Consider the following 13,870-nt stretch of genomic DNA (forward strand, 5'->3'; position numbering starts at 1 on the left):
GATCATGTACAAAAACTCCTTTATGTATTACATACAGCAAACAGAATTAACAAATAAATGTCAAACCTTTTAAAGGCATGAAGTATAATTAATATTAGTCATTTGCACTTTATGAAAGTTTTCAAAGGAAAAAAATATATCTAACCAGTTTCAGATCGTTTGCACATTTCCTCTCGAGATGATTTTGGGCAGCTAATCAAGATTGTTCCATTGCATCGTTAACAACTCTCGCTCAATCTCTCATGTGCGGTTCGCTAATACACTATAATAAAGCCTATAAATAATTTATACAAAATACTACAAAATTAGATAAATCTATAATGTTTGCCTTAAACGTACATAATAAAATGAACCGATTCATCATTTGATCTCTAAAGTAATCATTTCTTTAATGTGTAGCCTACAATGATGAATTAATAGTTATGGTATCTTCTTTTATTAAATTTTAATCTACTTTCAACTGGTTTTGTGACTTTAATACTTTTACTCTAATATTTATAAGATTTACTCTATTCCATCTTCTTATAATTACAGTTTATTCGCTAGAGTTTGTTCTTCTCATCAAAAAATTCACCTTAAATTATCATACAGTTACTTTCATTCAATAAAAATATATGGAGGGGTGAAACAGGATGCTAAATGATATATAATTTATGGTTGTCCGCATTCATCATAGAAAATAATTTAAAAAATTACTAAATGTACATACAGGTTACTTAAGGTTCTTCAAACTTCCAACTGTTTCGAAGTTGGCTGTGTTATGAACGGTTCACTCCACATACGTCTCAGATCACCCTGGAGAGGGAGGGGTCAATGTTGTTGAGTTTAAACCATTTGAGAGGTACGAAATGCAAATCAACTTACTTTTACGTATGCCATGGTCAATAACGGCAGGAGCGTGAAAGGTACAAGGTACAATAGTGCAGGTTGCGCAGCTTTGAAAATCTCTGAACTTACTGTTGCGGTGAGCAATCCAAGGAAATATCTGCAACGATAGTGTTTTTTATTATTGGCATTGTTGGGTACATTACTTAATGTCTATAAAAGAAAATGTCAAAAAAGTGGGATGAAAAAAGTCATATCTCTGAAAAATGTAAAGGGATAAATACAGGGTGTCTCAAGGCAGAATTAGGATAGATTGAATAACTAAAAAACCGAATTGTCGGCGGCAGGAGGATCATAGATTCATTTTTCGCGTAAATTTGTCCGTTTCTTTTAACTCCGCCATGCCATTAACATAGTATGCTGACCCCAAGCCCAGGTAAAGGAGGAGGGTTTGAGGCAACGTGCTCTGTACTATTCTCAGTAAAATAAAAATAAAATGCCGAGATCAGGGAAAATGATAAATAGGGTATAGTTGGAGTTATTCCACTATGCTAAATCCTACCTGATCTGTCTTGGTGACAGGCCCCGCGACAGGTCGACCAAAAAATGCATACAATGTCGTTACAAATAAGATGATAGAATTGAGTCATAAGCCTTGGTGAAATGCTAGGGCGTCCACCGCAGTAGACGCGGCAGGACGGGTCCCGGTCCTGTCGAGAAATGGGCTTCACCGCGTACGCACTACAGACAGGTCGACCTGATGCCGAGAAAGATGCCTTCTGGCAACTTCTCGATGAAAAGACTTGCGACGTGCCTGCTGACGACTATATCATCATTGCCAGCGACCTTAAAGGTCATGTGGGTGAAAAGGCAGACGGTAACAGGTGTCATGGGGGAAAGGGGTTCAGAACACGCAATGAGGGTGGCGAGCATATAATCGATTTTGTGGAATCCATGACCTTGTACTTATGAATACATGATTCATCAAACGATGGTCTCATCTTCCTACATTTTATAGTGGGAACAGTAAAACACAAATCGACTATATTCTCATAACGACATTTTACCACTGTCACTGATTGCAAAGCCCTATAAGACCATCACACCTCAACATCGGCCGTTGATTTCCGTCCTGCGAATTAAGCCACCGATAAAACAGCGCGGCGCATTAAATTTTGACGATTTCATGAGAACAAAGAAGAAATGATCTCACTCACACGATTCCCGACCATTACGAATGTGGAAGAATCGTGGAACCAAGTGAAATACACGATCCACAAAACGGCCTCTGCAACCCTCGGGGTCACCAAGCCGGGTAAACTGTACATCAACCGAGATACTGGGCTTTGGAATGATGATGTTGAAATGAAGATCGCGAAAAGAAACGCCTCTACCACAAATTTCTCGACGATAAAACGCTTGCTAATTGGCAAATTTATAAGAATGCCAACCGGAAAGCAAAGGAAGCAGTCGCTGTCACCCGAGTGGACCATTACAAAAATTTTTACGATAAACTGGGACACTCGGGATGGCGAGAGAGATCTCTATCGACTTACCAAAAGTTGTCATGAACGCACACATGATATCGAACACTTCTGTTGCGTTAATGACAAGAAGAGTACTTTGCTTACGGTTGGTAAGCAAGCCGCAACGGATAGATGGCGAAAATACTTCGAGCAGATTTCAATTGAAAAATTTGCTCATCCTCCACCTCCGTTGCCGACATTTGAACCAGTTCCACCTGTCAGCGCAACTGGTGCTCAGAGGTGGCGATGAGGAAGACGGGGCGACAACCCTGTCGGCCAAACCACAACCAAGTGGCCGAGGAGAACCTCCATAGTGATGGCACCGGGAGACGCTGTACTCACTCAATGCTCCAAAGGCCTAATCAGGGCGATTAGACCCGAGTCTGCACGGGGACTCATCTGAAGTGGCAAATTGGTCACGAAACCTTACCAGGGGTATACTGGTACCATGAGAACTGGAATAGGTCCTGGACTCTCCCGTTGTATGTGAGTACAGCTCGATTGTTTGCGGTAGGCCCCCTAGTAGGAGTTTCATGCGGGTTGTGGTTATACTCAAGCGAGAAGAGACCTTCGGACCTCGGCGTGGTGTTGCGTTTCAACACAGGTGCCGTACTCCTTAGTTCGGTAGAGATTTAGATAGGTCTTGCATCCACCAGTATGAATGCTAAGCCATGCACTTGGTATATACTGGTACCGTTGTTGCTTGTCACAGCGGGGTACTGATTGTGGTCACAAAATCAATCCGTGTCTTAAGAAAACCGTGGGATTAAGTCTCCACGACAGATACCCACGTAAAACCCTCAAGGACTCACTGTCAGCGCAACTGAAGTCGAGGAGACAATAAAACGAATGAAATTGGGGAAAGCCACAGGACCTGACGACGTCGCATCTGAGCTCTGCAAAGCGAACAGCTGGCACCCAACACTGTGGCTCAGTGAATTCTTTAATCGGGTTATTTAGGAAGGAAGAACACCATCTGACTGGCAAGAAAGTACAACTGTTCCAATATGGAAAAAGAAAGGTAGTTCTGCACAATGTTCAAATTACCGTGCGATCCGGTTACTTTCCCATACCATGAAGATTTTTGAACGCAGTCTTGACAACTGTATTTAGGAAATCGTTGAAATAACCGTGAATCAAGCTGGATTTGTAAAAAACTGGGGAAATACTGATGCAATACACGCTGCGCGGTTACTCATGGAGAAACACCGTGAGAAGCATCACCCTCTTTACATTGCATTTCTGAATCTAGAGAAAGCGTTTCACCGTATGCCATACGAACTCAACTGGTATGCTTTACGACAACACTCGGTTCAATTGCTCTATCACGATCCGAAAAGTAAAGTTTGAAGTATGGCGTGTGCATCAAAACCGCTTCGTGTCTCTGTTGTTGTTCATCAAGAAAGCGCCCTCTCACCACTCCTTTTGTTCTTGTTATGGACGCCGTCACACGGGACATCCAACGTCCAGCGCCCCGCACACTGCTTTATGCAGATGATGTTTTCGTAGCATCTAACAGCAAAAATGATCTCGAGCAACTTTTCCAAAAATGGAATAATCGCCTCATGCAACACTGTCTCAGATTGAATGTAAAGAAAACTGAATTTTAGAAGACCGATCCCCATGAAACAGGCAGAATCACTGTCAGTGGCAGTGATTTGTCCAGAACTGAGCAATTTAAATACCTCGGATCAACGCTATTAGCCGATGGAATGCTGAAATTGCTTGACTCATTAACGCAACCTGGATGAAGTGGCGTTCCACAACTGGTGTTCTTTGTGATCGACGTATCAACGAACGTCTCAAGTCTAAAAATTACCCCAATGTCGTCCGTCCTGTCGCCCTCTATGGTTCTGGGTGTTGGCCAAGTATAAAAGACATTGAACGGCGTCTTGCGGTAATGGAGACGAAGACGGCGAAGGCGTTGGACTAGTGGCGCGACACGTTTTGATGACATCCGAAATGAGGATATCCGCGATCGTTATGGGGTTGCACCGATCGTGGAAAAATTGCGAGAAAGGCGTCTTCGATAGTATGGTCATGCGATTCGTGCTAACGAGAATTCACTTGCCAAGATTGGTCTGAACATCGAAGTCGATGGTAAACGACCAAAAGGCAGGCCGAAACAAGGGTGGCTTGATACGCTGGATGGGGATTTAAAAGCCTCGAGATTGCATCTAGACCAGGCATTCGATAGAGCCAAATGGCGAAACCGATCACGACCAGTCGACCCCGCTTGTGAACGGGACAAAGGCTGAAGGAAAAGAAGAAGATAGCTAGCTCAAGATGCAATGTTTGTTATCAAGTGTTGCGCAACAGTGGCACACAATGTCAGAAATTTGACCAACTTAGGTGATCTATGGGCACTTTGACGGAACTGACTATTCAAAATCACTTCCTGGGAAGGCCTCCCTGGTACAAGGGGAATGGCCAAAAAAAGTGCGGACTCTTGTAGCGAGATATTATGTATGATGGAATACGAGGCCTTCCCATATCGAAGATGGCATTAGTTTTTTAGATGACCGACGGTGGTTGTAGTTGTGAGGTAGCCCGGATACTCGACGACAAGTGAAACCAAGCTGTGAAATCAAGCTTTAAGGGGTACTTAGACTAGGCGCGAAAGAAGGCAGCAAATTCTACTTAATACAAGGATATGATCAGGAAGCCGCTTACGAGCTTAGCGCAAGGATGGTGCAATCCATCCTGCTATGTGTGACTTCTATCTGGACAGTAGCTATGGACAACGCTGTGAACCGAAGGAAGGTGAGGATGAGCTTGGAAAACCGGCCAATTGCGCTGACAGTGTACAGCACATTTACGGCAAATTCGTCCGAAATGAAACTTTCGAAAATCCACTAAGAAGAAATTGTGCAGGGAATAGCAGCAACGGTGAAACAAGTCCGAAAAAGGCTGCCGGACTCATACACTGATCCCGTGTATACAGGAACTGTTTGTGGTGAAGATATCCAAACACGGCGACGAATTTTCTTATTATCTCGAATTTCCCGCCGAGGTCCCGGAGCACATGCATGCCGGATGAGATCTTAACGTAGTGGTGCGCAACCTTCGAAGATTTCCACTTCCATCTATAAAAAAAGATAACATAGAGGGTCCGGCACGTTCGGAGAATAAACACATATATTTTTCACAGCTGCTGCTTTCTGCCTTAATGAAAAGACGATGAAAACAAAATTTTCTTTGAATACATTACAGCGATGAGTTAAGTATTAAGATGAATTAATCGACCTGAAGGTACCGCCAACTGAAGACGACGGACAAATGATGCCATCACCAAGCATAGAAGAAACAATCCATCCGATTCACCGGCTTAAAAACCATAAGTCGTCAGGAGACGACGACGATTCATCAACCGAAGTTCAAGATGTAGGACAGCGAATCAATGCCTGACGTTCAAAATTTCTCCTATTGGTGGATAAGAATCACAGCCAATAACAGGCGTGATGACGAAATTCATAAACGGTTGTTAGCAGCCAAAAGAGCAAATTTCACCGTACTAGAACTGTCCCGCTCGAAACGTCCCACCATAGGATCAAAGCTCTTACAAGACAATGATCTGGCCAATTCTCATATATTCTTAGCAAAAAAAATTGCGAACTCTTAGCCATGTTCGGAAGGAGACTTTCTCAAGAATGTTTGTCTCCCTACAGGAGGATGGACAATTCTTACTGCATAACGACGATGACTCCAAAAAAGGACAAGTCTTGAATGCGAAAACTGGTGTTATACCTGCATAAACCTTGCCTTCTCAAAGAGTATAACTGAAATAATCCTAGAACGGAGGCTTGTTACACAGAGAGTAAGTTGGTTTCCGTACTGGATCCTCCTGTCTTGACCACATTCAACAATTCGCTTCATCTACTACATCGATTTCGAGAAGGCCTTCGACAGCGTCAACAGAAAGTATATCTGAGGTGTTTTAGGCAAGAGGGTTATTCCAGAGAAACAAACAGCTATGATCAGAGCGCCATACGACGACGAAAAATGTCTCGTGATGCAACCAAGTAAAATCTCAGGAATTTAAGATCCAAAGCATAATCCATGAAAATTGCATCTTGTCACCGATATTATTTCTTCTTGTTATCAGTGGCGTTCTTGATGCGACTTTGTCCGGAGAGCGACTTCGCTGATTACATCTATTTCCTTCCTCACAGTATCATATACTTTAATCAGATGGTTCAAGTAGAGTTGAATTGAAGACAAACACCAACAAAACCAAGGTTCTCAATCTGACGGGTTATCGCACTCACCCTATCTCATTAATAGGCAGAGTATCGAAAGTGCTCATCAATTTGAATATCTAGGAAGCGTCGTTAGACGCCTTCGCTGCCTTGTGCAAAAACCGGAAACGCACTGGATGAAAGGATGGTATATAACACATGGAAAGTGACCATTACTGTTACTCGAAAGCTTCAAGCCATCATCGACGCAGGCCTGGATACTATTTCGAACGAAGAACTTGGCTGGCGTACGGGTCAGTTATCTGTGGACGAGCTGATCAGAAAGCGGAAGTGGCAATGAATAGATCACACATTATGGAAGTGCGACAATTACATTGCTGGGTACGCTATGGGGTGGTCCCCACTCTTAGATCGCCAATGAGTGAGACAGTAGAGGAGCAATGAAATCATCTCCGGGGAGTTGAAGTGCTTTTCAGCCCCATTAAAGATTGAATCGCAACCACATAAAAGACTGCGGTTGGTGAGTCATCTGATCCGCATAAGTGAGGTGTTCTAACCCGGAAAGTCGATAAGAGTAGATAACTCATTAATGCCAATTGGCATTAATCTCTCTAAATTTGAGTGGCCATCACTTAATAATAGAAAAGATTCTATCATTTGTTACGACTACAAAATAGGAAGAGACCTAGCTTGTGCTACTCTATAAAATCCTAGACTGTCGTAAAAATTTGTCTTCATTTCAATGACCGTTAAACTAGAAAATAGAAGATTAACTGAAAAAAGCTAGTCTCACTTAGATTCGTTAATAATAAATAATAAATTTCGAACAATAAATAAAAGATTTTAAATTTCATTTCATTTTCTCATACTTACCCTAACAAGGAACAATGAAAATATGTTAATTTCGATCCCATTCCCTTTGGTGGCGCCAAACCAGGATCCGATGTAACGCCTTGTGATTTCTTATACGCATCGTAACGTAACACAAAACATAGTAACAACCCAGGCATTACGATATCACCCAAACCGAGCATAGAAAAGTGCCCACTATTATGATAACTTGGAAATACTAATTTTCCAGGCAAGTTCAATTTTGGCGGTTCTTTCACGATGCCACCTAAATTCAATTTTCGCGCAACGATACCCACTGGGTTTTCTGCGGGTCGAGTTGCTACTTTAACCATAACGTTTGTGCTGAATATGTATGATGAGAAGAATACCCAGAACACATCGTATATCAAGAGTCCAGTCAACAATAGCGTAGAAACTTTCAGGCTTGGCAAGCGTACGAATGCAATGAAGGCAACACAGAGACCCATACCCATAGCTGAAACGAAAGTAAATACATTGATTAGTTCCATGTACGATGGTGTATATCAAGCTTAAATCTTTCTGTGCTAAAAATCGATCAGAAGACATCAGGCATGTACCATCATATTGTACATATCCAAAGTACATCTCAAAAATGAACTCAACCCCAACCTTTCCCACTCAATAATAATCCGCTCTCGTTCTTTTGCGCAATTTATTCCAAATATTATGATGACCCGCTTGGTATTAGAGTCATACCCACAACTTTAAATTTAATGCTAACTTTCAATACCATTCCACCTCAATACCTTTCAATTGGATGTTGTTTACTCCACTTGAAAGGTTTCTTCCTTTCCATCGTGCATAAACAACGTCCTAGAGACGACGAAAGAATTAACATCAATTTAGGTCACGCATACCTTCCCTCAAAATTTTCTATGACGAAATTTGATAATTTAATTGAAAGAATACAAAAGAAAATTGAAGAAATAAACTTACCGTCCATTAGCAACCAATGTCCTGTTAGCACCCATATACAAACTATCGATACGGAGAGTAAAAAACTAAAAAGCTCGGCCGCGGTGAAACGTCCACAGAAGCCAAACGACACTCTATTCCCATCGGAGCACGGACGAATGATGTATTGACACATTGGAAGTAGGAGGAAAGCTAGAGCGACTGTAGCTATGACTGCAATTTAAATAAAATAGGTCATTATACAATCTTATCATAGAAATATGGTTATGCAGGCGTAGGGGAAGCATGAATAAGTTTCCACGAGATATTTAGCTTACAGTTGTTGCAATGTTCAATTTAATCTGCAATTGGATGGAAAGGGCGAATTGTGGGAATTTAAATTGGGAGTATCAATTGCAAAAACGACTCCAATGTTATTTTCGGTCAATTTCAGTTAGATTTGGTCGGGAATATTTTTATCCGCATGATTAATTTCGTCCTTTATTTTTAAGATCTCCAAATCACGGAGGATATTGTAGGTTCTGATGTACCACGGTTCGAAAGTAGTCGTTCTCAATATTTTAGAATGCATTCTTTCAAGGATTTCGAAGTTGAAAGTGCGAGCAGATCCGCAAAGTTGAGCACCATAAATGCAGATTGGCTTTATCGTTGGTTTATATGTCATCAAACATTTGTTGAGGAGCCAGTACAGGTTTTTGAATCTTAGGTGGTTCTGAGCTTTGTTGGCCTCAATATGTTTCTTCCAAGTAAACTTTCTGTCTAGGTGTATTTCTAAGTATTTTATCTTCGCAGACTGAGGAATGGATACGTCGTAAAACTTAACCGCAGGATATGTTGGTTTCTTCAATGTGAAGGTGACATGACTACCCTTTCTTTCATTTATTATCATTAATTCTCCAACGAGCCAACCATTACTCAATTTCTTTCATGTCATTCTCGAGGTCCCCAGATCCAGCACTAGGATTGGAATGTGCGCAGAGCATCGCCGTATCGTCAGCAAAGGTAGAATCAATAAATATCAATCAAATAAAACAGAGGGCCGAAGACACTACCTTAGGTTATCCCCCTTTGATGTTACACTCTCTCTACAAATTTCCAGCCAGTCAGATACCGCTCGAGAATTTTGTGGGTATTCTTAGGTAACTTTCCCAATAGTTTTGATAGTGAAGGGAGTTATCGGTCAATAAGACGTGACAAGTGTAGGATCTTTACCTTCCTTCGGGACCATCGTTGCTTGAGACAATTTCTTGCATTTTGGAAAGTAACCCAGGCAGGCTGCATTAAATATGTGTGTCAGTTGAATGATAGCAAATTTTGGCAGTTGTTGGATCATTTTGTTCGTTATAAGGTCGAAATCAAGAACCTTTTGGGATCAATCTGGTCTTACGAGAATCTTAAGGCTTCGGAAACTTTGAAACAAATCAGTTGGTATGCACTTTTCCTACGTTAGGTGTGGGTTTGGTTGAAAAACGCCTCTCAAGTGTTGAGCAAAGATTGAAGCTTTTTCGGCACCACTCCTCGCCCAACTGCCGTCCGACAATCGGATTGGTGATTCGTGCAGGACTGGCCTATTGAATTTCTTCATCGCTCTCCAACGAGAATAATTCGTGGTCGGAAAAGATGTTACATTTCCAAGGAAACACTTTAGATCCTTATGTTTTTCTTTTTTAAATGCTTCTTGTAGCTCTTTTCTAGCTGCTGTCAGATTCTTTTTCGAATTCGGTGATCTAAACTGTTGGCATTCACGCCTCAGCTGTCGTTTTTTTCTTATAAGCTGAATACTTTGAATGATCTGAAACTGCACATTGTCACCTCGGTGTATCATGCAGGACAGGATGTTAATACTTCGATCAGGCTGGTTTCTTGGTATATTTCTCGTTATGCCAAAATCGATAAGGTTAGGTATCCAATTCACAATTCGTCGATATGGCAGCCCGGAGACTTTTGCCTCTAGGCGAGATCAGTCTCGAGCCCCAATACGTGTGTTTGGCATTGAAGTCTCCACCTACCATAAATTCTCTACCGAGCGTGTTGAAAAAGCTTACAAACTATTCTGCAGAGATGGTAAATTCCGAAGCGCAGTGAATAGCAGAAATTGTAACCATGCTTCTACGCATATAGATGGCGCTTGCATGTACTTCTTAGCAAAATGTTCCATGAAACTGAGGATTTCTGAACCTCCATGACCTTTCCCAGCAGGGTGCTTAGTATCGTAGAATTTGTGGCCGGTTTTCATAAAATTATATTTGTCGAGATATAAGAAAGATGTCGTTGACGAGAAATACTTTTAATACTATTGAATGTTGGCTAATACTATTCACAATCCAATGGCAGATTGTAGCGGAGCTCATTTTTTTGCCAGAATGAATGAATTAATGAAACAGAGAATATCCTAATCCGCATAATTGATCCTCCCTATAATATGTGAGACTTACCTATTTCAAAAATTTCCCTTCTAATAAACTTTTTCACTAGGGACAGACATCCTACCGAAAACTATCTCCTTGACAAATTCACTTTCTAATAAACTTTTTCATTAAGGTCAAATCTCCTACCCGGCGGTTCTTGACATTCCAAAGACCTGAAGTTTTTGAATAGCAGTGGCGGTCACTCTCATTTAAAAAAAATTCTCTGATTGAATGTGATTAACACCCCAATGCGACTTGCGCATTTAAAACTAACATTACGATCAAAGACAATATATTACAACATACATCAACGCTGATAAAGATTGTGTCTCGAGAGTATTTTTTTGTTTCTTTATTCATGACAGTCATTTTCGAGTTTTCCTCAGACGAAATTATTGCATATGCAAATGCTAGTGTCACCAGGAAATTACAGTCAGCTATTCCAATTAATGCTCCTCTCCCCTCAGACACCATCGAAGTCGATGGTAAGCAAGCAAAAGGCCGAAAATCGATGGCAAGCGGCCGAAACAACGGTGGCTTGATAAGAAGGATGGGGATTTGAAAGCCTCGCGATTGCATCCAAATCAGGTATTTAATGGAACCAAATGGCGAAATCGATCACAACGAGCCGATCATGTCTGTTAACAAAATAAAGCCTGAAGAAAAAAAAGAAGCGGATGAAAGCTATGCTATATATACTATCCAAGTGATAAAAAGCCACAGATTTCAAATCCACTCGCAACTTTGAGTAACGGCCAAAACGCAGATTTTGGATCTCATCTAATTCTTATTCCTCCATGAAATCTGTGGAAAATATGCTCTCCACTTCAACGGAAAGCCTCTATTTAGTGCCTACGGTGCTTTCAGTCAGATAGGAGAGTATAGTAACTCACTTACTGGGAAAAACTGGATACCCGGGCAACCCGTACGAGGCATCATTAAATATTCCAGAAAACAAAAGAGGAAGACATGACAAATGGAAACTTCAGCCGCTAAGGAGGAGCGACTACAGACCAAATCGTGCCTGCAAAAATCTTCTTCGGATGTATCAGAAAAGCCAATGATGGCCACATGTGAAAATAGATCCATGTGAACCTAGAAAGGCTCCAATCCGTCGGAAAAGTTAGACGAAGAAGGCGAATTTCCTTTCGAAAAGAAGGAAAGGATATAGGCGTTGCTTTACCCCCATGTATGGCAAAATCTGGCGCAAGGAAGCGTCGTCTTCGGCAAAAGACATTGGACAAGCCGGTGACCCCAGTTGAACCTATATTGGAAGTAGCAGAATCTTCGGCCCTGAGCAACACATATAAAAAGTATAAAAGTACCATAATGAGAAAAGAGACGGTCGCTTGCATATAAGGAGGGACAAGCTTAATTTAAATTTCGTTGGTTAATTTGATCACTTAGAAGTAGGCTCTAGTGCAGAGCGCTTCAAGCAGTTGACCACCAGTGATGTTCCCGATTTTATTGAGATCCCTGTCGGTTTTTTTAATCCCAAAAAAACACACCGGTCTTATGTCCCACGGAAACCGCAGAAATAGGTCCCACAGTAGTGACGGCCAAGTCCTTCAACTCGTTAACTTCTGTGAGAGTTAAAGTCAATGTGCTGGGAAGTAATCAAATCAACGAAAGAGATCTCAATGCAGTCCCGTAGGGACACGAACAAGAAAGCGGGAGAGAAATAAACGCATGCACAAGCGGCAGTCTTTTTCCTGACCGCTGTTGTGGGAATTTTTTTTGCATAGTTGCTATTGACCCCTTGTGGAATATAGCGCATCAACCACATCTACCCGCCATCGTTCGCGATTCGCTAAAATGCGTTTCAATTCCCCCAGGACTTCCCGAGTTACCCACATTCCTTCTTTACTATTCTGTGCTAAGTGCTCTTGAGGCACTCCTCTCGTTGGCCATCTTAATTGGGTTCCACTCCATGGCGGACCCAGCACCAGCCATCAATTGTCACCCCTCCTTAATGTGTGATCTATTCACTGACACTTCCGCCTTCCGATCACATCCCCCGCGGGTGGCAGACCTGTGAGCCGACCAAGGTCTTTGTTTGAAATAGTGTTCGGCCAGCGTACTCCGAGGATACGTCGCAGACAGGTGTTTACCAAGGTTTGTAGCTTTCGAGTGACACTGGGAGTCACTTTCCATGCGCTACTCTTACATCAAAAGAGCGTTAGGACAGAACAGTTTCAACTTCATTTTAGTGTTGAGATAACCACATTTCCAGATTTTAAAGAAGGCAAAAAACGGATTTTGCGCTGTTAATTTGACGAGCGGCATCCAGTTCGGTGCCACCGTCGGTAAAACCAACGCTTCCTAGACATACAAATAAATCGACGCCTTCGACGTTGTACCCATCAATGCAGATAGGGAAAGTGGGATGAGCCGCGAAACTGAGAACCTTGGTTTTATTTTCAGTCCAACTCTACTTGCCTCTGTCTTTAATCCAGAATCAAAAAGAGATAATATTGGTTACTAGATAAAACCACAAAGAACGTTTTGGAAATGAAATTTTAACTCGATGCAGCACGCGACATTATTCCGTTTGAGTACATTGATTTCCGAAGTGATTTCTCGTCTACATGTTACGGTGACTAGCCATTTCATCCACAAGACGTCGTCCAGTTAAGAACCGTGGTGAAGTACTCTTTCCACCTCTTCAGTTGCTGGTCATCGTGGAGGAGTGCACCGTGAACGTCCTCCACAGGACCGTCGAAAGGTTTGCCACCACATACAGGTTCTTTCACGATGCGGTATACACTTCTAAAATCATTGCGTTTTGTGGCATCTTCTACTTCCCTGACCAGCGTAATAATAAATTCCCTTTTGTCACTGTGCACATTATGTTGAACTTCCCGCTTCCGATTCTACGATTCTACAGTCAATCAAATCTTGTGACACCCCTTCAGGATGTCGCCGGCGCCCTTGCGTAGCATCCGAGAAAAGAACATTTTTGATGGCAACCAAATTTTCATCAATATTCTCAAGCGCGTTATTCGGTAGATCTACCATCCGATCAGCAAAATAGCTCTCCCACTATCGAACGACAACTGGATCTTACAAGCAGACGATGTTAAACTTGGGGAGTCGCAGTTTTTCAGCCCTGCGGGAGATGACC

General features: G+C 41.9%; 1 protein-coding gene across 3 annotated transcripts in view; it reads right to left on the reverse strand.

Moving 5' to 3' along the window:
• LOC119659304 (signal peptide peptidase-like 3) overlaps positions 1-13,870 on the reverse strand; it is a 76,434-nt gene continuing 62,564 nt past the window's right edge. For 2 of the 3 annotated variants that reach the window (XM_038067317.1, XM_038067318.1), the window contains exons 4-7: positions 8,360-8,551; positions 7,424-7,877; positions 865-985; positions 1-795 (exon numbers count right to left, since the gene is read on the reverse strand). In XM_038067317.1, the coding sequence (XP_037923245.1) occupies positions 727-795; positions 865-985; positions 7,424-7,877; positions 8,360-8,551 (836 nt within the window). In that variant the 3' untranslated portion in view covers positions 1-726. The remainder of the gene's footprint in view (positions 796-864; positions 986-7,423; positions 7,878-8,359; positions 8,552-13,870) is intronic. The other variant, XM_038067319.1, reaches the window with a different exon arrangement.

Source organism: Hermetia illucens, chromosome 6 (assembly GCF_905115235.1).
Source record: "Hermetia illucens chromosome 6, iHerIll2.2.curated.20191125, whole genome shotgun sequence".
NCBI lineage: Eukaryota > Metazoa > Arthropoda > Insecta > Diptera > Stratiomyidae > Hermetia > Hermetia illucens.